General features: G+C 40.9%; 1 protein-coding gene across 6 annotated transcripts in view; it reads left to right on the plus strand.

Annotated features, from left to right (window-relative positions):
- Window positions 1-23,279, plus strand: part of LOC129709093 (apoptosis-inducing factor 3) — a 75,443-nt gene that overhangs the window by 13,151 nt on the left and 39,013 nt on the right. For 2 of the 6 annotated variants that reach the window (XM_055655203.1, XM_055655204.1), the window contains exons 1-2: window positions 839-1,122; window positions 18,706-18,980. In XM_055655203.1, the coding sequence (XP_055511178.1) occupies window positions 18,950-18,980 (31 nt within the window). In that variant the 5' untranslated portion in view covers window positions 839-1,122; window positions 18,706-18,949. Of the gene's footprint in view, window positions 1-837; window positions 1,123-1,500; window positions 1,543-18,705; window positions 18,981-23,279 lie in introns of those variants that run through there. The other 4 variants (XM_055655201.1, XM_055655200.1, XM_055655205.1 and 1 more) reach the window with 4 other exon arrangements.

Here is a 23,279-nt window from a genome sequence, read left to right on the forward strand (position 1 = left end):
GTATGATGAAACTATTTTTTTGCATGCCATTCAGTAAAAATCTTACTATGCATAGAACAAATACAGAGAACACTTGAGGCCTCATATTTACAACACAGGCTCATATTTACAACACAACACTATCTAGCAAAGTAGGGTTCCATCAGTGTTGCACTGATATGCAGTACAAAATATTGTATTGACCAGTCCTACATCATATTTTGTAAAAAAATCTCTGACATGGGACTTGAACTGGTTTACAATGAGCCACATCTAACACAACATAACTGTGGAGAGAAGCATGCGACTGGATTGATTAAATCTATCAGTGCAAAGAAAGGATTTTGATATTTTGATTATGTGGTAATATAACTACGTATGGCACCGGAGTTGTTGCCAAAACAATAAAATGATCTGAATTTGCCTGTATTTAACACTGCATCACAACATTTGTTCAAGATAAAATACTCAGAATTGAAGTCAGAAATTCCACATGGGAGCAAATTGTAATAGATACTGACAGTTATTTAAATATTGTATTCATTCCTTTCTCTATCCCACCCCCACCCCCCACCACCCAACTTCAGTACCATTTCCCATATGAGAGTTCTTAAGGGAAATGACTCATCAGACTGTGGAGATAGGGAGCTTCCCATCTTGAGAGAACTGACTGACTAGGTATCATTACAATATTCACTTGGTTTTTCGGTAGGAATGACAGTCAAAGGCAGTGCTAAAGGCTGTGCGAAAGGGAGTATGAGTCAGCCTTTCTGGGGACAGCAATCAGCTGTCAGGACCTTGGAAAGAGAGAGGGGAGGGGCAGGGAAGGGAGGAGGAGTGAGGACTAATTCTCAATTCGCGCTGTGCTTACATCCTGCTACTTCATCAATGCTGCATGTTGCCGAGGGCTGGCAGAGCTCCCTGCTGCATTCCACTTGCTGGTCTTTCAGTTCGCCTCTGCTGCAAAGACTTCACACTCATGTGATTATCATTCAGGAAATTATTTGGCAAACATATTTACTACCGGACTGCCACAAGCAACTCTAGTTACAGCAAGGGAAGATATCTCTACTTCAGCAAAATTTAGAAGAAAAAACATTGCAAAGTATTTCTAATCACCCTGCATCGGTGGCTTCATATTAGGTAAGAGCCATTGTAGCTGCATCTCTGTGAATACCAGGTGTCAGTTTTTGGTTATGTCTAACTCAGTCCCTGTTTAATGACAAATGGTTCATTGCTGGTTTAGCAAAATCAATCTTACTTGCTATTTGTGCCTGGGAGAGATTTAGAGAGGGGCAGAATCTCAGAAATATATTATTTCAATACTGCAACCACAATTATAATATGCCATTAGCCTGAAGTTGCCGTATATCTGTGAGACATATGCTTTTTAGTGTATTGAAAGTAGGTTATCCTTCTATCAGCAATATTGCATGGGGAAAATCAGGACACATCAAATTGTGTTTCATGGATTTAGCAGTCCAGTGAACTGAATTTTAATTGCACTCTTTAATTTCAAAGATTCATCGCAGTTTGGAATTTATGGTGAATAAGAACAACTAGGTAAATATATTGTTTCATGGTTTAATAGTTTATATCTGGTTGTATTTGAGATATTTTGCATTGCAGTTCTATAGCGGCCGGGTTGCACAAAACGGAACTAAATATTCAGAGAGGTGTATTAACCGTTTGGTTGCTGGAGGATGTTTCAACATGCTGTATACTGTGGAAGGTGGCAGGATAGTTTGCATCAAGGTAAATGCAGGAAAATCAAATAATTATGACCAAATAACTTGTACTATATTGTAAATGTACTTGAGTGGACATGGAGCTCTCTCCTTGGAGTTCAATGATCGTTCAAAGGATGTTATTATGGAAGAGCACAAGTTCTGGGGAATTAAATGACCAGTATTCAATGAACTACAAGGATATTAACACAGTTGTGAGTTATAGTACACAGAATGCACAAAAAATATTCAGTGAAATACATATTGCAAAGTGAATAGTCGTGTCCTGTGGATTGAATACAGCAGGCATGGGGTTAGGGCATGTAAAATGAACAAACAGGGGACTGTATTAATATACATTAAGTTACAAAAGGGAAACAATTACACAATTCAATCAATAATATGAAGGAGGTACACAAAAAAGCTGGAGAAACTCAGCAGGTGCAGCAGCATCTATGGAGCGAAGGAAATAGGCAACGTTTCGGGCAGAAACGTTGCCTATTTCCTTCGCTCCATAGATGCTGCTGCATCCGCTGAGTTTCTCCAGCTTTTTTGTGTACCTTCGATTTTCCAGCATCTGCAGTTCCTTCTTAAATAATATGAAGGATGTTGGATCTCCTGATGATACAGGGAATGAGAAGTTAGCTGATGAGTAAGTTACTTGTGGAACATCGTCCACCTGGCAGTGAATTTAAATGAAAGAACATGTATGAATGAGTTAAATCTCGTGGATTACTTGATTTGGATTAGATTACTTGTAACGAGTTAAATTGGGAGTGAGGGATATCTGACATTGATTTTAATCAAGAGCAGTATTCATTGTGCAATGAATTAGATAAATTGTAACAGACAGCAAATAGTTAATGTTGGGGTATTATGCAAATTGTGAAGGATTGGAATTTTCCTTTTACAGAAATAAGAAGAATAAACTTTGCAAGTGCAGGCCCAGTCTTATTTGAAAATATTCCAGAAATCTCTATTGATTCTAATTGGTTTGGTATCGGAGAATAATAGTAATTTTATCCTATGAGTTGCACAGTTATTTATATGTTGATTTATCAGAATGTAACATGGAGCAATACATTTCACAATGATCGCTGCAGATATGGTCAGGTATTATGCAGAGGATAATGGGATGCTTGCCAGTTGTTGCAAACAACACAGGAAGTAAGAGTAGGGGGATAACCATTTTCCTGTTATAAGAACTGAAATACATTAACTGCATTTTCCTATTTTCTCCATTTATCTTGAATCACCTTGTTCTTAAAATTCCACTGATCTCAATCTTGTCGACTAGGTCTCAACAGCCCTCTTGCTAACTCGGTCCTTGTTTAGCAAGAAATAGTTCATAGCTGGTTTTGCAAGATTCATCCTGTTTGGCTCAGTTGTGCTTGGCAAAGAATTAGAGAACCTGAAATCTGGAAATAAATAATTGCAATGTTGCAACCATCTGAAAAACCATGTTTTGCTACTTGAATTGTAATGAGTTGTTTGCCTGCAGTTTGTTAGCAAGTATTTTTAAGACATGCATGTGTACTGAAACGAGTGCAATGCTATTTTGGCACAATTGGATAGCAGGAAGAAGGACACATCAAATGGTGTTCAAATGGACATTGCTGCTCAATTAGCGGGGATTTTAAAAACTTTGATTTCAAAGATTAACTACAACTCAGAATTTATCGCGAAGAAAGATAATTGGGCAATTACTTTATTAAATGGGCATTCCCTTCTATTTTGGGATTGTTTATGTTGCAGTTATGTAGTGGTTGGGTTGCACAATGCCAGTGATCACTGAAAGAGATTTTGATCACTGGAAGATATTTCAGCAACTCTCTCCAAAAATGAAAACAGGATAGTTTTCATGAGTAACATGGAAGATTGTAGCTTCCAAATTATGTCGCGAATAACATAGCCTGACACATCATCATTATGATCAGGTAATCAGTTTTAATATTGTTGATTAAGGAATGAATATTGGGCGTGTCATAAGGGCAACAGTTCCCTTAACATCCTTTGTATCCATTTGAGTGTATGGTAGTGAATTCCAAAGATTCACAACGGCCCTAGGTGCTAATATCTCCTTATTCCAGTCTTATGTGACGATCTTCTCTTGAATTTGTCGTAATCCTGGACTTCTGACCTGATGAAATAGGTCTGTTCCTCAGAGTATTATGTTTTAATGTGATCATTTCTCACTTTTTTAAATAGAGAACATTATGCTGATTCAACTCGACCTCTTCCTGATCCATTGTGGCCCTCTTGCTTCGGCAGATTGATATTTTGTACAAGTCATGTTAACTTTCCTTGATTTGTGTTCAAGAAGATCCAAACTCTCAGAATGCCAAAGTTTGTCAGTCCTGCAAAATATTCTGCAGAAAATGGACACATGGCTCTCAATTTAATAAACAAATACAATGATGCAAGAGTAGAACCTTGCGCTGAGAGAGTGCCATGTGTTTCGCAGTTGACAAAGAGGAGGGTGATAGAGAGAGAGGAGAAGGGTTATGGAGGGAGGGAGTGACTGAGGGTAGGGGAAAGGAGAGGTGAGGGATGGAGGGTGACGAGGAGGGTGAGGGAGTGTTGGGGGATGAGGAGGAATGGAGGAGGATATGGGGTAGGAAGAGGGATGGTGAGGCGCAGTTGGGGGCTATGGTTGAGTGCTGGAATATTGAGTTAGGGGAACGGGACCCAACGGGTCCCACTGGTCTAGTTCCTAATAAAAAAACAACTGCAGCAATGGTTATCTATGGAATCAAACAGAATTGATCCTGACAAATTTCTAATGGAATCCGCAGCAGCCGCCAGAGAGAAAGCCTTTGTCCTTTAATGTTTAGTTGCATTTGTACTTTCTTGCACAGGAAATAAAGATAGAAAATGGTGGAAACACTCAGAAAACTTTCAGGTTCAGGTTCACGACCTTTCATCAAAAATGGAAACATTTAGAACTAAGCAGGTTTTAAGATGTTGCGAAAGTAGGAAGGGAAAGAAGGAATGGTAGATCAACGGCATTTCAAGTCACATTGTATCAATGTTGGCCAAAAAATGGAGCTTCTTCCTCCTGAAAGCCAGTGGAGATTAAATGATTAAAAAACGATAATGGTGTGAGTCAGCGGAAATGATAACATCACAAGTACGCACACAAAAGATCGATTTTGGGGGAGATGTAAAAGGACAAAGCAGCATCATTATATCAAGTTACCCAAAGGTAAATTCTATAAGTACTTGAAGTCTGAAATGAAAACAGAAAATGCTGAACTCGGTGTGAAGACTGCAGTATGCTTTGGCAGAAAATGAGATGTGATTCTTTGAGCTTCATTGGAACTGCGCAGGAAGATGAAGATAGCTCGGGATTGTACAGACAGGTAAAGTAAAGCAACACCTAATTTGCATTTTGTCTCCCTAGTGTAGAGACGATCACACTAAGAGCAGAAAGTACAGGCTACTACATGGACAATTATGCAGTATATCACTGCTTCAGTTGGAAGATGTTTGGTGTCCTGGATGGTTGGAAAGAGGAAGTAGAAGTAAAGAGGAAGTAAAAACTATTTCATCCCCTGTGTGGCATAGGCAGGTGCCCCAGGAAGGGCAGGAAATATCAATTGAGATTAAGTTGTGACCCTTGGTATTTCAATGATAAATGTTCCTTTGCAATGCTGATAGGAGAGAAGAGTGGAAAATATTTTTATGGTGGCATCAAACTTGTTGCAACTAGCAGAGAATTGAATGTGGCAACTGATGGGTTGGAAAATTAGGAGGGGGAGAACCATTTCCTGGTTCTGGAAGGGATGAGGAAGGATGATAACAAAAAATCCCAGAAATGAACGGATGCAAGTCCATTTTACCGATGGTGGAGAAGTTGAGTTCCATGTATTTGAAGCACTGGTGTGGAAGATGTTCTGGTTTAGAGTAAGAGAAAGAAGCTTTACGAATTCTGCCATCGGTATTCCAGCAAGGGGGTAACGAAGAGAACATTGAAAGACTATTCCACATATCTCAAGAAGAGATAGGAATAAGCTAAATCCCACGCTGGTTCCTCTGGGTAAATATATATGTTTTTATTTGTAACATGAAAGGAGTCAGTTAAGTTGTTTTTCCACCATGAGAATAAATTCAGCCTGTTAGACGTAGTCATAGCAGAGGATGTGAGGATCTAATCCCTCAATGCATTTATTCCCCAAGGGAATAGCCACAAGTGGCGATTAGAAATTGTTGAATTGACTGACGGAGGTTTTTACAATTGCTGGTGGGAATAGACTGGACCTAGGGAGAAAATATTACCATTATGGAGAAGAATATTGGTGTCGTCTTGTTTGTGGATATGAGGGAGAATGTAGAAGAAGGGGAAGGCTTGGTTGGACAACAAAGAAACTGCAAATATTTCCAAAGGGAATGAGATCAGTGACTGTCCTTGAAAGTAAGGACTGAAGTTCCATGTTGTGTTTGTGATCCAGAGGGACATGTGGAGTGATGTTAGAGAATTGCAAAGTGGAGGCCAGTTGGTCAAAACAGCCATAGCACCACCCTCGATTAAACCTGGTTCAATAATTAGGTGAGTTATTAACTATATAACCATATAACAATTACAGCATGGAAACAGGCCATCTTGGCCCTACAAGTCCATGCCGAACAACATTTTTCCCTTAGTCCCACCTGCCTGCACTCGTACCATAACCCTCCATTCCCTTCTCATCCATATGCCTATCCAATTTATTTTTAAATGATACCAACGAACCTGCCTCCACCACTTCCACTGGAAGCTCATTCCACACCGCCACCACTCTCTGAGTAAAGAAGTTCCCCCTCATGTTGCCCCTAAACTTCTGTCCCTTAATTCTGAAGTCATGTCCTCTTATTGAAAATAATTAAATTAAGATGTAACATTTGGTGCATATTCTACAGTAATGGAAAACAAATAAAATTGCAGATGTTGGAATCTGAAACATTAAATAGAAATGTTTGAAGAACTCAACCAGCCAAGCAGCATCTGTGGAAAGAGAAGAGAGTCATGTTTAGGGTCAGTGACCCACAGGACTAAGGAGAGAGTGGTGCATTTACAGTTGTGAAAGCAGAGCTGGGGGAGGAGTGAGATGCAAGACAAAAGCACATTTGGAGAAAGGGTAAATGTAGGAAGGAACTGCAGATGCTGGTTTACACTGGAGATAGACACAACATGCTGGAGTAACTCAGTGAGACAGGCAGTATCTGTGGAGAGAATGATTGGGTGACATTTCGGGTCAAGACCCTTCTTCAGGAGTCTGATAAGGGGTCTCAACCCGAAATGTCACCCATTCCTTCACTCCAGAGAAGGAATGGGCCCTCTGAGCTACTCCAGATTTTTTGTCTAGCTTTGGAGAAAGGTTGAAACGGATCAGGTGATAAGGAGTGGAATATTGATCATTAGCAAGACATTTAACAGAACCTGATTGTCAAAGAGACATGAGCATAATCAGGGAAGCAGGAAGAGAGCAGTTTACCTGAAGATGGAAAATTCACTTTATTCCAGACGGTTACAAAGTGTTGGTCTATATGTTGGTCATAATTGTAGCAACGGTGGAGGCCACATTAAAATAGGAGTGGGATTGAGAATGAAGGAGGGAGGCAGCTCGGGGATCACCCCTGTGGACCAAGCACCCTGTGGATGTCACAAAGCAATCACCCAATTTTCTTCGGCTTTCTCCAATGTAGAGGAAACTGCAAAATTTACTTATAGATATCATCTCTATCTGTAAAGGTAGATGCCATAAACAGCCACAAATAAGTAGGAAATTAATCGTTACTTTAAAAGGGCCAAAATATCAAAGAATGCTTGCCTTTTTGCAAACCAGAATTTAATTACTTTGCAGAATCACTAAAGGGCCTGTCTCACTTGGCCGTCATTTGCGCGTCATTTACGTGACATCCTAAAAATTGGTTGGCGCGTCGTGCCGCGCATGTCGCATGGTGGCAAATGCAGTGACACGCGGTAACGCGCGGCGCCCCGGCATTTTGGGATGCTCAAAATCCTCGCGTGCCACCTGCTCACTGTATCCCTTGCTCACGCTGACATACTGATGGCGTACGTGTAGCGCATGGTGACGTACAGTGACGCACAAACGTAGCCTATGCTAATTTAATATGCGTCACCATGCATCAACGTCCCTAACCATGCGTCGCCCGTATGCCGTCGGCGCGCCATTTGAGCGCCGCGCCACGTGACCACCCGGGTATAAAGCGCTCGTAGTTTTGAAAAATTTTCACCATAATATCTTTGATTTTCACTGGGAAAATCCTTGCCACGGAGATCGGACTAAGTACGAAATACATCGCAAATGGCTCTCAAAAGAAGCAGGGCCCTGAAGAGCACTTGGCGCCCAACTGTCGTACTGCTAGACGATAGTCGCGCGTCAGTCACTAACGGCCTGTCACGTAAACGACGTGCAAATGACGCCCAAGTGGGACAGGCCCGTAAGTATTTCCAAATTAATTACGCGTTTTGAACAAAGATTGAACAGCACCCTCCCCTGGTTTACGAAGGAACTACTGAATGAGATGCTGAACTAAATAAATCTAAATCATCCTGGTGTCTGTGTGTCAGTCTGCAAAACAGCACCACTCACTGCAGCAGACTGTTGTGGCCCAGCAAAGAATCAGTGCTTCTGAAACCCTCAGCTGCCTCACCCTTCCTTTCCTATGTCATCACCTGTCAGAATTATTTTCTGATTTCCTACATCCCAACATTACTAGGTTGGATTTCAACTCTCAGGTCTCCATGTTCTGATATGTGTTTCCCAACCCTTAAACAATCCTCCCCTCCACTTTTTTTGTTTGCTGTTTTAAAATTGTTCCTTAAACTATTTTCTTTGATTAAGAGTTTGCTTACCTGCTTATCACTCACTATATCACTCACTGGCTTAGTATCAAATTCCTGTTTGATAATGTTTCCATTAAACCCATTGGCTGTTATTCTACAATTAGTGCAAGTAATTGCTGCTGTTTCAATCATTACTATAATGCAGACATAGATATGAAGCCAGCCCTGGCTGTGATTGGATTTCATCTCGTAATTATTTCTGCAAATGGTGCTGGATTGTAGTATATCTTTAATTCTAGCAGATCTCTCATGATCTTCTTGGTGGGTAGTTTGTATTCAGGGCTAGTATAACGAGGCCTGTCATTTGATTCTTCTTCTGTGAAACTCGTGCAATTGTGGATGATTGTAAATTGCCGCTGTTATTCGCAGGATAATTGCAGCTGCTTGTAGATTTCAGGCTGCAGTCCAATTTCCTTCTCATTATTCCAAACGCTGTTTTGCATCCATAAGCAACCTTGAAATCTGAGGTCTAAAGAAAATAGCCTCTCTTGTGTTTTCCCCCCAGTTTTAGTAACTTTCCGCAATGCTCACTTTATTTTTGTCTGGGAATCTGAGGGAATTCAAGTCTAAACAGCTCGTATTGGAAAACCTTTTTCCATAAGCTTTCCAATCCCACAAAATGCTATCGTGAAAGTGCATTTAATTTGTCGGCCACGGTGGTTGATTTATGATTCTCATGTGCTCGCTTTCTCATTCATTTTCTTTGTATTTATTTCATGTCGCACCCTTCAGGTGCAACATGCTTCTCTTTTTATGGATGAAATATGTGTCAATCAGTTGGTTTTATACAAACAATGACACAAAAATGCAACACACAGACTTTGTTGTGCCAGGAGAATAGCCATTTTTACTGAGGTATTGTAAGGAGTGGAGACATGCAAGTCTCAATTGTATGAATGTAGAAAGGTGTTTGGAAGAATTCTTGCTAGATTTTCTCCCTGCAGTTAACTAATATTGATTTGTTTATTGCACTGCAAAATAATCAATCATAGTGGATAGTAAGATTTCACTCTCCATCTTGTTAATTTGGCTCTTTAGATGGAATGGAAAGAAGCTTAGGAAGTTTAGATTTTGTGTTGCTGCTCTTTCCCCCCCCCCCCCCCCCCCCCCCCCCCCCCCCCCCCCCCACTTTTGTCAGCTGTTTCTATAGTGCTATCCAATACATTGATGAAGGAACATCCCATTATGCAGTTTTTGTTCAAAATGCTTTTTCCAAATTTGAATAGTGGAATTATTCTTTCAGAAATGATGTGTTTGAATGGAACAACATTAGTATATTATTGCCATGTATATGTGGATTCATCAACAGCCTGCCAACACATGAAGAGTAATCACTCAGCCCCATTTGGCCTCTTCTCTTCCTCATGACCCTGCAAATGTTACCGTTTTGTGACATACACCTAATTCTCTTTTAAAATGAACAAATAAAATTATAATTGTCTTGTTACTGGCCATTCAGTAATGCATTCCAGATGATATTCAGATTCAGATTCAGATATTATGTTGATATATAAAATATCTTCTCCTATTCTTCTGTGAACCATTTCCTGACTTCGCTGAGTTCCTCCAGCACCTTGTGTTTTACCTTAGATTTGTGACATTTGATTTCTGCCCCTTCTTTTTGTCAAATGGCATATTTCTGCCTGCTATAGGGAAATCTCCCATGATTTTGAACATGTCTACGAAGTTAGCTCTAAATCTTCTTAGCTGGCAGAATATTCAATAACAGAGCAACTGAACCATGAGATGAACACTGGAAATAATTGAAGCATACAGAAGAGTTACATTTGTGGCGTTTTGTGTATATGTGTAAGTGTACCTTTATGGATTAATATGCCATGTGGACTAAATTGGTATATTGTTGAACTAGATACAGCTATTTTGAGTGTTGCCTTGAATAAAGAGCTCATGTTTATGTGCTTGTATAAAGGGCACTAAAAGGGAATCTACAAGCTTTGGGGACATGTCAAATTAAGGCCCACAGTTCAAGACACTTGCAAATAGTTACAATATGGAATGTTAAAAACACCCAACAACTTCCAGACAGCCTTGAGACTGTGGAATGCAGTATTGTATAAGGAGTGGTAAGGGCACATAGCAAAGAGTTATTTAAGGGGAAGCTAGATAAGTACCTGAAGAAAAGAGATAAAATCTGGTGGGAAAAGGTATAAGTGAAGCAAAGACCTCTTCCACCAGAGATATGACATTTGAATCGCCTGTTTCCATGCTATACATTGTATGTAAAAAATGCTCACTAATTATTCTGCAATTTCTTGGGTTTAGTGCAAGGTAATTGAGTGGAAGAGAGTCAGCGTAGACATTCTGAGCTGTGAGTGCAATTACACTTGGGTATTTGGGTTTTGAGGTAGTGTGGTATATCTGTTAACAGATCAAGAATGCATTTTCGAATAAACAGTGCAAGAAAATGCAGCAGTATTTTTTAAAAAAGAATTGGGTATACCTTACAAAATGGTAACATTTGTAGAGCTACGGTGAAAGGAACAGAAATGCAGGGCCATTTGATAGTTCGTTCTTTGGTGTTTGATTAAATTATCCAGCAGCAAGTCAAACCCTAATCTTCACATGTCTTAAATAATCTACCAATGTAAAGCAGTGGAATAAGTTAGAATAATAATAAAAGTCATTTCACAGAATAGGCTGGCAAAAACAAACTGCTCGAGGTACTCAGCATGCCGGGTGGCATCTGTGGAGGGAAATGGACATCAATGTTTTGGTTTGAGGCCCTTCATCTGGACTGAACGAGTGGTGGGGAGTTGGCCGGTGTAGAGGGGTGACGGACAAGGGTGGAGCACGAGGTAGCAAATAACAGGTGGGTCCAGCTGCCGGGTGGAGTCAGGTGTAGGGGGAAGGGTGGATGAATGTTGCAGAGACTGGGAGGCGAAGATTGTGGATTCTGATAGGAAACTGTCAAATAAGGGAAGAACGGTGGGCTGATGGAGGGTGGGAATAGGGGATCCATTGGGAATAGTGTGTGGGTGTTAGGCAGATGGGGTGTGGGGGAGATAGAAACTTAGTGGCTGGGAGATAGGGATTGGGATAGTAAAAAGATGTGGGGAAGGGGAGGACTGGTAGTGGGATGACTGTAGTTAGCAGAAATGTTGAAGAATAATGTTCTGGATGCGTAGGCTGGTTGGGTATAAGGCAAGGATCAATGGGGGGGGCGGGGAGACATTGTGAGAACAGAAGTGCAGGAAATGGAGGAGATGCAGGTTTGGGTTCCATTAATGATTGGGGGAACCAGGAAGCCACATTTCCTGGAAGATGAGGACATGTCGGATGTCCTGGAGTGGAAGGTCTCAACTTGAGGATAAATGAGGTGGGGATGGAGAAATTGAGGGAAAAAGATGCCATCCTTTGAAGAATTGGGATGGGAGGCAGCACAATCTAGGTAGCTGTGGGAGGCAATCTGTTTGCCATCAATGTCAATGGGTAGTTTGTCTTCCAAGATGGGGATGTTCCACAGATTCACCACCCTCTGACTAAATAAATTCCTCCTCATCTCCTTCCTAAAGATCGTCCTTTAATTCTGAGGCTGTGACCTCAAGTCCAAGACTGGAAACATCCTCTCCACATCCACTCTATCCAAGCCTTTCACTATTTGATAAATTTCAATAAGGCCCCCCCTCATCCTTCTAAACTCCAGCGAGCACAGACCCAGTGCCGTCAAACTCTCATCATATGCTAACCCACTCATTCCTAAGATATTTAAACCTCCTCTGAACCCTCCCCATAGCCAGAACATCCTTCCTCAGATATGGTACCCAAAATTGCTCACAATGCTCCAAATGCGGCCTAGACCAGCACTTTATACAGCTTCAGCTTTACATCCCCGGTTTTGTATTGTAGCCCTCTTGAAATAAATGCTATTGTATAAATGCTCTTGATTAAATTCTTTCCTCTCCGTCCAGTGTCCCCATCGGCCCACCATCCTTCCGTTATTTGGTTCCACTCATTGTTTCTTAGATTCCATTATCTGTTGCCTTTTATTTGTCTTCACATCACCTCCCTCCAGTTTCTATCGCTTTCTCCTTCACTTTCCCCCCTGCCATTCGTCTCCTCCTCACCTGGATGAACCTATCACTTGAATCTTCCCCCATCCTTTCCTATCACCTCTCTCCACTGGGTATCTCCCCTCTATCTTTTAGTCCAGATGCAGGGTCTCAACCCAAGACATTGCCTGTCAATTTCCCTGCACCGATGCAGCTTAGCCCTCCAGACACCAGCATACGCACTCTCTTGAGTCTCCTTAAGTACAGGCTAAGGTCCTGTGTCGGGCCGGTTGACAAATATAAGAGTTAGGGCTTAATCTTTTAATTAAAAACCTCTGATCTTTGACCAATATTTTTCTTTCGCTTTGGATGGAACATGAAATCCAGCATAAACTAGTTCAGCTAAATGGTCTTGTTCAGTGGTTTAAACGCTGCATAAAACCATTTGCTAATGCCAATCCCTTGCTTTGTTCTAGCAGTTTCACACTGAAGTTACGGCACAGTTTGCCAGCTATGAAATGAAAGACTTGTGTTTATATAATGCATTTATAACTTCAGGGTGCCCTGGTGTTTTACAGCCAATTAAAAGTTGTTTTTGAACTGTAGCTATTATTGTCATGCAGGAAGCACAGTAGTTACTTTGTACACAACAAAATTTGTGGCTGGCAATGAGATTATAACAGATTATCCATTTTAGATGTTTAAGAAAGAACTGCAGATGCAGGAAAAATCGAAGGTAGACAAAAATGCTGGAGAAACTCAACAGGTCAGACAGCATCTATGGAGTGACGGAATAGGCGATGTTTCGGGTCGAGATCTTTCTTCAGACGCTGGTGATTTACAAGTCACTGTTGGTCAGGTTACCAGGAGAACTCTCTTCCTCGGGTGGTACTGGGACATCAATGCTGTAAGTGCTCTGACATTGAAGTGCCAATCTGGTGCACTGCATTCAGAGCTCCCAGAAAGGTCTCATCTCCAATGGAGAAACCAAATGCAGATTGGGCGACCACTTTGGGGAATGCCTGCGTCCATCTGCAGTGGTGACCACCTGTTTTCTGTTGCTTCCACTTTAAAAATCCATCTCGCTCCTATTCGGATCTCTCTGTCTTTGGCTGCCTATAATGTTACACTGAGGCCCAAAGCAAGATGGAACAACAGCACATCATCTTCTGTCAAGGCACATTGCAGCCTTTCAAACAAAATTCGTACTGAAGAAGGGTCTCGGCCCGAAACATTACCTATTCCTTTGCTCCAGAGATGCTGTCTGACCCGCTGAGTTACCCCAGTTTATTGTGTCTATCTTCTGGAGAGATAAAGAATCCGGACTTCCATTCTTTTGTGTTTAAAAGAGGGAGAGGTGAACTAATTGATATGTATGTATTTAAAATAAATCTTACATGGCTTGAAAAATGCTTGTGTGATATTTTCCAGAATTAAAAAAAAAAGCAGAGGTTCTTTTCAAAGATTCCAATCCGATAATTTCTTCCCAAACTCAATGTTTCAAAGCATTTATCTCATTTATTTAAATAATTTTCAATTTAAATTTATTAAAAGCCATGGAGATTTTTTTTTAAGTAAATCGTAATACTGGCTGAGATGCAAAATAAGTTTATTCTTTTCTCAAGCAAACAGCTGATAACCAACTGAACATAGGCCATGATATTCTGACGGAAGTTCACCCAAACTGCTGCTGTAACTTCACAATATGATCAGCAGGATCCCAATCCTTGACCAAAAGAAACAGCATGAAAATAAATTTTCCCCAAAGGTTCTGCTTCAGTCACAATGGGATATCGTGTGACCCTCGAGAGAATTTCAGGGTCATGTCATTGAAACTGGCTATTAACCACTTAAACAGCTCTGCAAGATTAAATATTCCAATGTTACATTGACCTACTTTTACTTTATTACTGGAATACCCAACATTTTCCACAACTTTCACACTTTAGTTATTAAAGAGTAGCAATTTTTCTCCTGCAGAAATTATTTACTAATTCAACAGTATTTATCTGACCAACTATTGTCAAATTGTTCAGTAAATATTGTATGTTGTTGAATGCAAAATAGATTCTTATACACCAGGCAAGAATCTTGCACAATCTTTCCTCACTAAACGTGTCCTAAAATTCTACATTGCCTGTTCTATTAATGATCACTTTATCATGATCTGTGAAGAAAGCGAATGGCATGTTGGCCTTTATAACAAGAGGAATCGAATATAGGAGCAAACAGGTCCCTCTGCAGTTGGACAGAGCACTAGTGGGACCACATCTGGAGTATTGTGTGCCGTTTTGGTCCCCTAATTTGAGGAAGGACATTCTTGCTATTGAGGGAGTGCAGCATAGGTTTACAAGGTTAATTCCCGGGATGGCGGGACTGTCATATGCTGACAGAATGGAGCAGCTGGAATTGTACACTCTGGAGTTTAGAAGGATGAGAGTGAATCTCGTTGAAACATATAAGATTGTTAAGGGTTTAGACACGCTAGAGGCAGGAAACATGTTCCCGATGTTGGGGGAGTCCAGAACCAGGGGCCACAGTTTAAGAATAAGGAGTAAGCCATTTAGAACGGAGTCGAGGAAACACTTTTTCTCACAGAGAGTGGTGTGGCTGTGGAATTCTCTGCAGGTTTTCTGGATGCTTTCAAGAGAGAGCTAGATAGGGCTCTTAAAAATAGCGGAGGCAGGGGATATGGGGAGAAGGCAGGAATGGGGTACTGATTGGGGATGATCAGCCATGATCACATTGAATGGCGGTGCTGGCTCGAAGGGCCAAATGGCCTACTCCTGCACCTATTGTCTATTGCCTATTGTCTATTGTCTCTTTTAAATCATTTTTATACATTAGTTCTCGACAAGTGCAAGTAATTGTATAGTTAACATTTCAAAGGTTGTTAGCTCTGTGCTTTGTTTAAGTTGTTATGTAATAGCACCATATCTTTATTGCAATTGAGTGCTGCACTTTGAATTATAAAATGTAACTTCCACGGGCATTTGAACTCGCTGTTTTAGCAATAGGGTGTGGTGGAAAGCTCTAATACAAGGGAAGAATCTCAATCCCACAACTGCAGACGCAGAAACTTAAATTCATGGATGTAGATACAACGAAGAACCTAACAGTGAAGGTAACCAGGAAGTTACAAAATTGTGGAAAATACCTATTTGGTTTCTAATATTCCTCTGAAAAAAAAATCCACTGTATTTTCCAATGTCTAACTCCACACTTGGTTGGTTCTCAAAGGCCTTCTGAAATGAACCAAGCAAGCCAATAGGAGTGGACCGTAAAAGATGGTCTGGTCTTGCCAGCAGTGCCCACACTTTCGTAACTAATAAACAAAACATTTAAATTCCTATGGTTTTGTTAAAAAAAAAAATCCTCCTGCAGCAACTGAGCTGGAGATTAGTGGAACAGCAAGAATATAGCATAAAAGAATGACGAGGAGAAAAGTATCCATTGCAGAACTTTGTTGCCATTATGATAATAGCAGTAAGGCAACCCTTACTGGGAAGTCGTCAAAATACAGCTGTTTTCAAACAGTTGAAATTAAAAAAAATAAAAGTAGAAATTTGGGTGGAATTGTTTGGAATTCAAGATGGATCGCATTGTAAGACTGGATAGACTTGGCTTGTACTCGCTAGAATTTAGAAGGTTGAGGGGGGGATCTTATAGAAACTTACAAAATTCTTAAGGGGTTGGACAGGGGTGATAAAGGATAAGATAAACTGACTTTTAGGACCGAGATGAGAAAAACATTTTTCACACAGAGAGTGGTGAATCTCTGGAATTCTCTGCCACAGAAGGTAGTTGAGGCCAGTTCATTGGCTATATTTAAGAGGGAGTGGCCCTTGTGGCTAAAAGGATCAGGGGGTATGGAGAGAAGGCAGGTACAGGATACTGAGTTGGATGATCAGCCATGATCATATTGAATGGGGGTGCAGGCTCGAAGGGCCGAATGGCCTACTCCTGCACCCTATTTTCTATGTAAACCGTAATATAAAAATAACTGCAACACACTGAAATCGGCTCCCATGGCATAACCAACTGCTGAATGTAGTTTGGAGAACTACCAAATTACAACAGTGACTGCACTTCAGCAACATTTCATTAGCTGCAAAGTGCTTTGAGATAGCGCGATTGTGAAAAATGCAATATGAGAATGTTCTTTTTTTAAAATACCTGTAACTGGTAGATTGTGTTGGAAAAAGTGGTCAGTAAAGCTTATGTATAGGGCTCTGGGGTCAGGTAACAAAGTTGAACTATGCAAAATAATGGTGAGGCCACCAGCATGTTATGTAAATTCTACTCACTACATTTCAGGAAGGATGTGAAGGCCCTCAAGAGGTTATAGAAAAAACATGAGAATGATGCACGAATGAGGTATTTCAACTCCAGGATTCGACTGGAGAATGTGGGTTATTTTCTTTGCAGCAAAATAGGCGAAGAACAGATTTGTGGAGGTGTACAAGATCAGAAACAGAAATGGAACTAATCAATCAAAGCGGAAGCATTGCTTCTCACTTACCATACAGCCATATGAGGGCCTGTCCCACTTGGGCAATATTTCAGCGGACTTCCTGCGACTGTGAAGTTCGCGGCACTCGCTGGAAAAACCAGGAACTGGAACTGCGAGTGTCAGAGTGGAACACGCACACGCACACACACACAGGCACACAGACACACACACACAGACACACACACAGAGCGGAGGCCAGGGAAAACAGGCAGCGCTGTCTGAAATTCACACGGTACAAAGCCAAGGTGATACAGACACACACCGCGATGAACAGGAAGGTTATGACGGCTAGCACAGTGTACAATAAGTCCTTGAAAAGGGGGGAGAAGGAGCTGTGAAGTTCGGCGGGCATTTAACATTACCGGTCGGTTATCCTTGGTTCTGAAAACTAGTGCTTACATTTTTTTTCCCCCAATGAGCCAATGAAAATGCCAGGTCAGCAAAGGCAATGAACTAAAACTACCTACAACTACCCGTAACTACAATTTTTGGTCGTAGAAAAATATTCAACATGTTGAAAATTTTGCGGCAACCATTCTGAGGCCGCGACTAGTTCCCAGAATGCGAGAACTCGCTGCGACCATGAAGAGGACTCGCCAGAGACCACCAGCGACCATGTGGAGAGTCTCCTGCACTCACCTAAAAAGTCGCCTAAGTGGGACAGGCCCTTTACCATCAAGCCAAGACTCAACCATGATTCATTCAGGAGTGTTGGTCATTATAGCAGATTGTCAATCTCAATCATTCACAACAATTGTGAACAAAAGATGCCCTAGCGCTTGTCTCTTTCATCTCTAAGTAATTTCCTCATTCCCTTAATCACTTTTTTTTGTCATGCAGCCAACTAGCTATTAATCTCGTTACACATTCCCTAACTTCACACATTTATTAATTGTTTAATTAGTGTTGAACCTTATAAATACCAATTTGGAAATCAAGATATGTTTCTTTTGTTGTTTTGCTTCCTTTCTATTTTAATTTTTCAAAGGGCAAGTGTTGCTAGTTAGGCGATGCTCTCCCTTTTGAGATTTCTTGAACTTCTCACCAATTCCTTGAACAACTATTGCAGTTCTTATACAATGATTGAAACAAGGTCAAGACCCTGCTTCAGACCTGGTTTCAATCATTGTATAAGATCTGCAATAGTTCAAGAAGTTGGCTCGTGCTCATCTTCCCATGCACCTTTCATTTCATTTTTTTCCACTTTCTTTCATTTCACTGCACATCTCGTATGTGTATGTGACAAATAAACTTGACTTGACTTGACCTTGGGAGATGAATAATATATACTTGCTTTGCCTGAAAAATAATTTACGAAAAGTGAATTAAAAGAACATCAATGCTGTTTGTGCAAAAGATTTCCATATTTTTTATAACATTGTTTTTGAAAGTAGTGTATCTGTGCAGTTTGGCCAAAGTTCATATAAGAAACTTTATATAAATGTTTATTTTTAATGTATATGGCTGAGTTTTCCAATAAAGCAATTTGTGAAATTAAGGACAATAAAAATTAAATGCAATAGAGTCATAGAGTTGAAGATGTGTTAGTTTCATTGTAGTTATTACGTGATAGAGTTTAAAGAACAGATAAAACAAATTACATTTCTCTTGTTTTTGTCATTTTAGATATTGATGAGTGAATGCCCTTTGGCTCAGCATGGATTGGTCCACATCATCATGGATTTCATCCCACTCTCACCTTTAACAATTGCCTGCTCATCAATGATAACCACCACACAGCTGTCTTTCCTCTGTAGAGGACAAGTCTGTGTGATTTGAAACGCGTGCTCATCAGACACATCAAAATATTGTGGTATCTTGTTCTTGTGGTTTCTGTCACAAAACGTCAAAGTTTTCCTGTTGCCCAGTCATGGGAGGATGTTTCTCAAAGCCAAAACCAGGTGATTATTTTTTTTTTTCAAATACTGCTCTAATTGCCACTCGGGTTTCAGTTTGTTTTCCAGAATTCCGTGTGAAGTAGGTCAATGTGCTGGGTAAGAGCAGAGTGGTGAGGAATGTTAAATCGCTTTCATTGCTGTTTGCAGCACATGAGCCTGCCTTTGAAAATCTTTTTATCCCCGAGTGCACCAAATTTCCACAACAGCTTCCAACACTGACGTTGGTAATCCTATTTAACAAAAAAAAAACATTTCAGTCACCATTGTAGAGGGTTTCCAATCCCCACCTCCCCCCCACCCCACCTCCCCATAGTTTTAAATGTAAAATAAGCCATTGCTTTTAATCAAATCATTTATTGAGTCAGTCTTTGCAAAATTTTAAATTCTAACTTATTTCTGTTTAACATTTGCAACTATTTTGTTTGAGCAGTAAACAGATGGCTGGTCGGGTAGTGTTACTAATTAAAAAATAAAAAATAAACAGTTTAAAATCAATTAAGACGCAAGTGTAGAAATTATTGTTGCCCATGACTGTGAATGATTACTGAACATGATCATGTGACATTATTTGGTACTAAACCTTTACAGAAAATATATCAGTGCATGTGACAAAAATGAAAAAATAGAAATGTTTTGCAAGTAAATAACGTCTTAATCCATTAATGTCAGTAATTGCATTTGCTAGGTTATAGATGCAGTACATTGTGATGCTTGGGTTAAATTGTTGAGCAATGAATGTTGCAATGAAGTTGGTTTAACATGAATAGAACTAATGTGGCCAACTCTCTCATGCCAAGTGGATATATGCATCAATTGAATCGAGTGACCCAAAAATGTCCAAACCATCTGTTAGTTGAAACCTACTGGGACAAGTATTGGACTTGGTCCTAGTACCCAACTGCTGGGAAACTGGCTGCTAGCTGATCTGAGTGCTACAGTGAAGAATTGTCATTTGGGGCTTGCTTCCATATTAACTTTCTGAATTTGGTATTATATTTCAGAGAAAGGAACAAAGGTGCTTGAGTAACTCAGTGGGTCAATGCAAGCATCTCTGGGGAAGATGGATAGGTGATGATTCAGGTTGTGACTGTTCTTCATTCTAGAGAGTCTGAACACATAGTGCCTTTTTTAGTAAACCAGTGCCTGCAGTTCCTTGTACCTATTATATTTCAGAGGTTCTGCCTGATTTTCAGCAAGATGCTAGGAAAGCTCCTCTGTAGAATTCCGGGGCCATTGTGTATCAAAGTGAATTGCTGCATTTCCAGTGAACGCACGGAGTGAATCCAATATAGAAAATCCTAACAGCATTATGTTGTCTTGCCTCACGCATGCATAGTGACCCATGTCTTAATACCTACTCAGTCTTGCTAACTGAAAACTTCCTAACGGTGACAAACTCGCTGCTGCGACTTCGACCTGTCCGAGGCTCCAGCAATGCAGCCGCAGGTCCGGTGGACTGGGACATGGGAGAACGGGTCCGAGCTCCTTCCCGGGAGAGACCCGACCTTTTCCCTGTCGGGTCTCGGTTGTCGTTGGGGCCTAGCACCGTGGAGCGGCCTCCAACCTGAATGACCCGGGGGCTCGGGAGACTGCGGAGCTGCGGACTACTCACCATCGTGGGGCTGGCCGGCCTCGGAGCGTGGTTGTCTACTGCTCACGACATGCATAGTGACCCATGTATTCGGGAGCTCGCGGGTACCCTACTCACGCGACTTCTCCAGCCCTTGCTGGAACAACCCGGACTGAACAACTTCCTGCCGTTGCCTCTGTTCCAACCTTGTAAACTAATCGCCCCGCCGCCTAAAATTTGACTGTCTCTCGGGAGAGAAAAGACAGAGAAAAGACTTTGCCATCCATCACACTGGGTTCACTGTGAATGTTTGTATGTGTGCCTGTAGGACATTGTCAGCTTGGAAACAACAGTTTGGGCACTGGGGGACTGTATTGATTGTAGCAGAGATTGCTAATTTTCTCAGCAGTTAGTGGGCGGGCTGGAATGTAGCTAATTTTCTATTATGTTAGCGGATTTTAAACTGGTGCAAAGGGAATAAAAGCTGTTTGATAAAGACGAAGATGCTACTTGATGCCTTTTTTTTAATAATGAAGACCAGGCAAAGTAAGATTTTGAGTCATAGAATCTTACATCTAGAAACAAGCACTTCAGTCCACCATGGCAGCAGCTATCAGCGTCCCCACTGTACTAATCCTATTTGCCCTCATAATTCCAAAGCCTTCAATGCCGTGGTAATTCAAGTACTTGCCTTGATACTTCTTAAATATTGTGAGAGTATCTGCAGCTACAACTTCCTCAAACAATGCATTCCAGATTCCGGCCACTATTTGTGTGCCCAGTATTTTATACTGCTGTAACATGATATACCAGCTCTAATGCCAAGACTGATGAAGGCTAATGTCCCATATATCGTCTTCACCACCCCCTCCATCTCTGCTGCCACTTTTAGGAGTTTGTATTCGAAGATACCTCTGTTCATGAACACCCCCCAAGGTCCTACCATTTGCTATGTATGTCCGACCCCTGTTTACCTTCCCAAAATGCATCAACTCATGCCTGTTAGTATTAAATGCCATTGCTTCACCCAAGTATTGAGCTGAACAATATCATATTTCTCCTGAGACAATCCTCTGTGTCCATGACATCTCCCTTCTTTGTGACATGTGCAAACTTAGTAACTATATCTTCCTGTTGCAGTGGTGGGTTGTACCAAAATCATCTGGGTTTGCAGAAAATAAACCAACTTTACAGCATTAATATAGCCACTAAATAAAGTCCATCACCAGCCAAAAAAACATCCTAATTCCATTAATGTTCCTTTCCAAAAGATTATGCTGAAAATGTGATTAAATTTAATAATGACGGGTATTAAAAAAAAGCAAGCATTGGAATTTGAAAAAGCTGATCAAATGTGGCTCACAGCCAGAAGTTCATGACAAATGCATTGAGTGATATGGATGACTTTTCACTGGCTCCCTAATCTTGTGATATATTCACTGGATGTTTTCAAGGGAGAGTTAGATTTACCTCTTAGGGCTAAAGGAATCGAGGGATTTCGGGAAAAAGCAGGAACAGGGTACAGATTTTAGATGATCAGCCATGAACATATTGAATGGCAGTGCTGGCTCGAAGGGCCGAAGGGCCTACTCCTGCACCTATTTTCCTATGTTTTCTGTGTTTCTATGATTCAGTGAAGTGTGGACTGATTGTTCTGAGTACCCTGACTAATATTTATTTCTCAACCAATTTCTTAAACTAAATTATGTGGGCATCATATAATTGCTCTTTGTGAAACTTTGCTGTTTGCAAATTGTCTGCCCCATTGCCTACATTGCAGAGTGACCATACTTGAAAAGGACTTCATGGGGATAAACCTCTGACATCTTGAGGTTGAGAAGTGCTGTATTAAATGCAAATCTGCCTTTTTACTGGGGAATGGATACATTTTCATTGTCGGAGGCTGTCTCTATTCTGCTTCATCGATTAACCTGACCTGCAGTGTTGTGACATTTTCAGTTGCCAGCCAGGTCAACCTTGGAGGTTCTCTAAGGGAATCTGACAAGTTACATGAAGCTGTTGATGATGCAGCTCTCTGGCTCAATGTAATGAAATATATGCAGATGTATCACAAATGTATTTCCTCTTGAAACCTTAAAGGGCCTGTCCCAAGGCGATTTTTTTTTTTTTTTTTTTTTTTTTTTTTTTTTTTTTGGGCGACTGCCGGCATCCTTGACTGACGTATCAGGGAATCGAAAAATTGGCGGCATGACGTGTCGTGACGCGGCGTGACGTGGCGTGATGACGTATGATGAGCTGTGTTTTTTCCACGTGACGCAACATTTTTTTTGTCACCGCTGGATTTTGAAATGTTCAAACTTTTTTTGGCGACACTGATATGACGCCGGCAGTCGCCGAAAAAATTGCCAAATTGGACAGGCCCTTTACACCTGATGAAGTATGACCTTCATTTCATTAACAACTTATATTGATTATGGGAACATGAACATAGATAAACATAGGAAACACTTGAGGTGAGTGTAATTTGGCAAATGGACATCAAGCAGAGAAGTAATATTAGAAGTGACCAGGACCTGGTCAAAAACATGTGTTTTAATGATCTCTCTCCTCAAAGGAGAAGCAGAGATGTTTAGAGTGGGAATTCAAGATGGCTGAAGGCATGGCTACCATTGATGGAGCAAAATAGGAAGCAATGCTCAAAAACTGGAAGAATGGAGAGATCGGGGGATGGATTAAAGAGCTGAAAGAGTTACTGGGACAAGAGTAAAGCT

Source organism: Leucoraja erinacea, chromosome 25 (genome assembly GCF_028641065.1).
Source record: "Leucoraja erinacea ecotype New England chromosome 25, Leri_hhj_1, whole genome shotgun sequence".
NCBI classification, from domain to species: Eukaryota; Metazoa; Chordata; class Chondrichthyes; order Rajiformes; family Rajidae; genus Leucoraja; species Leucoraja erinaceus.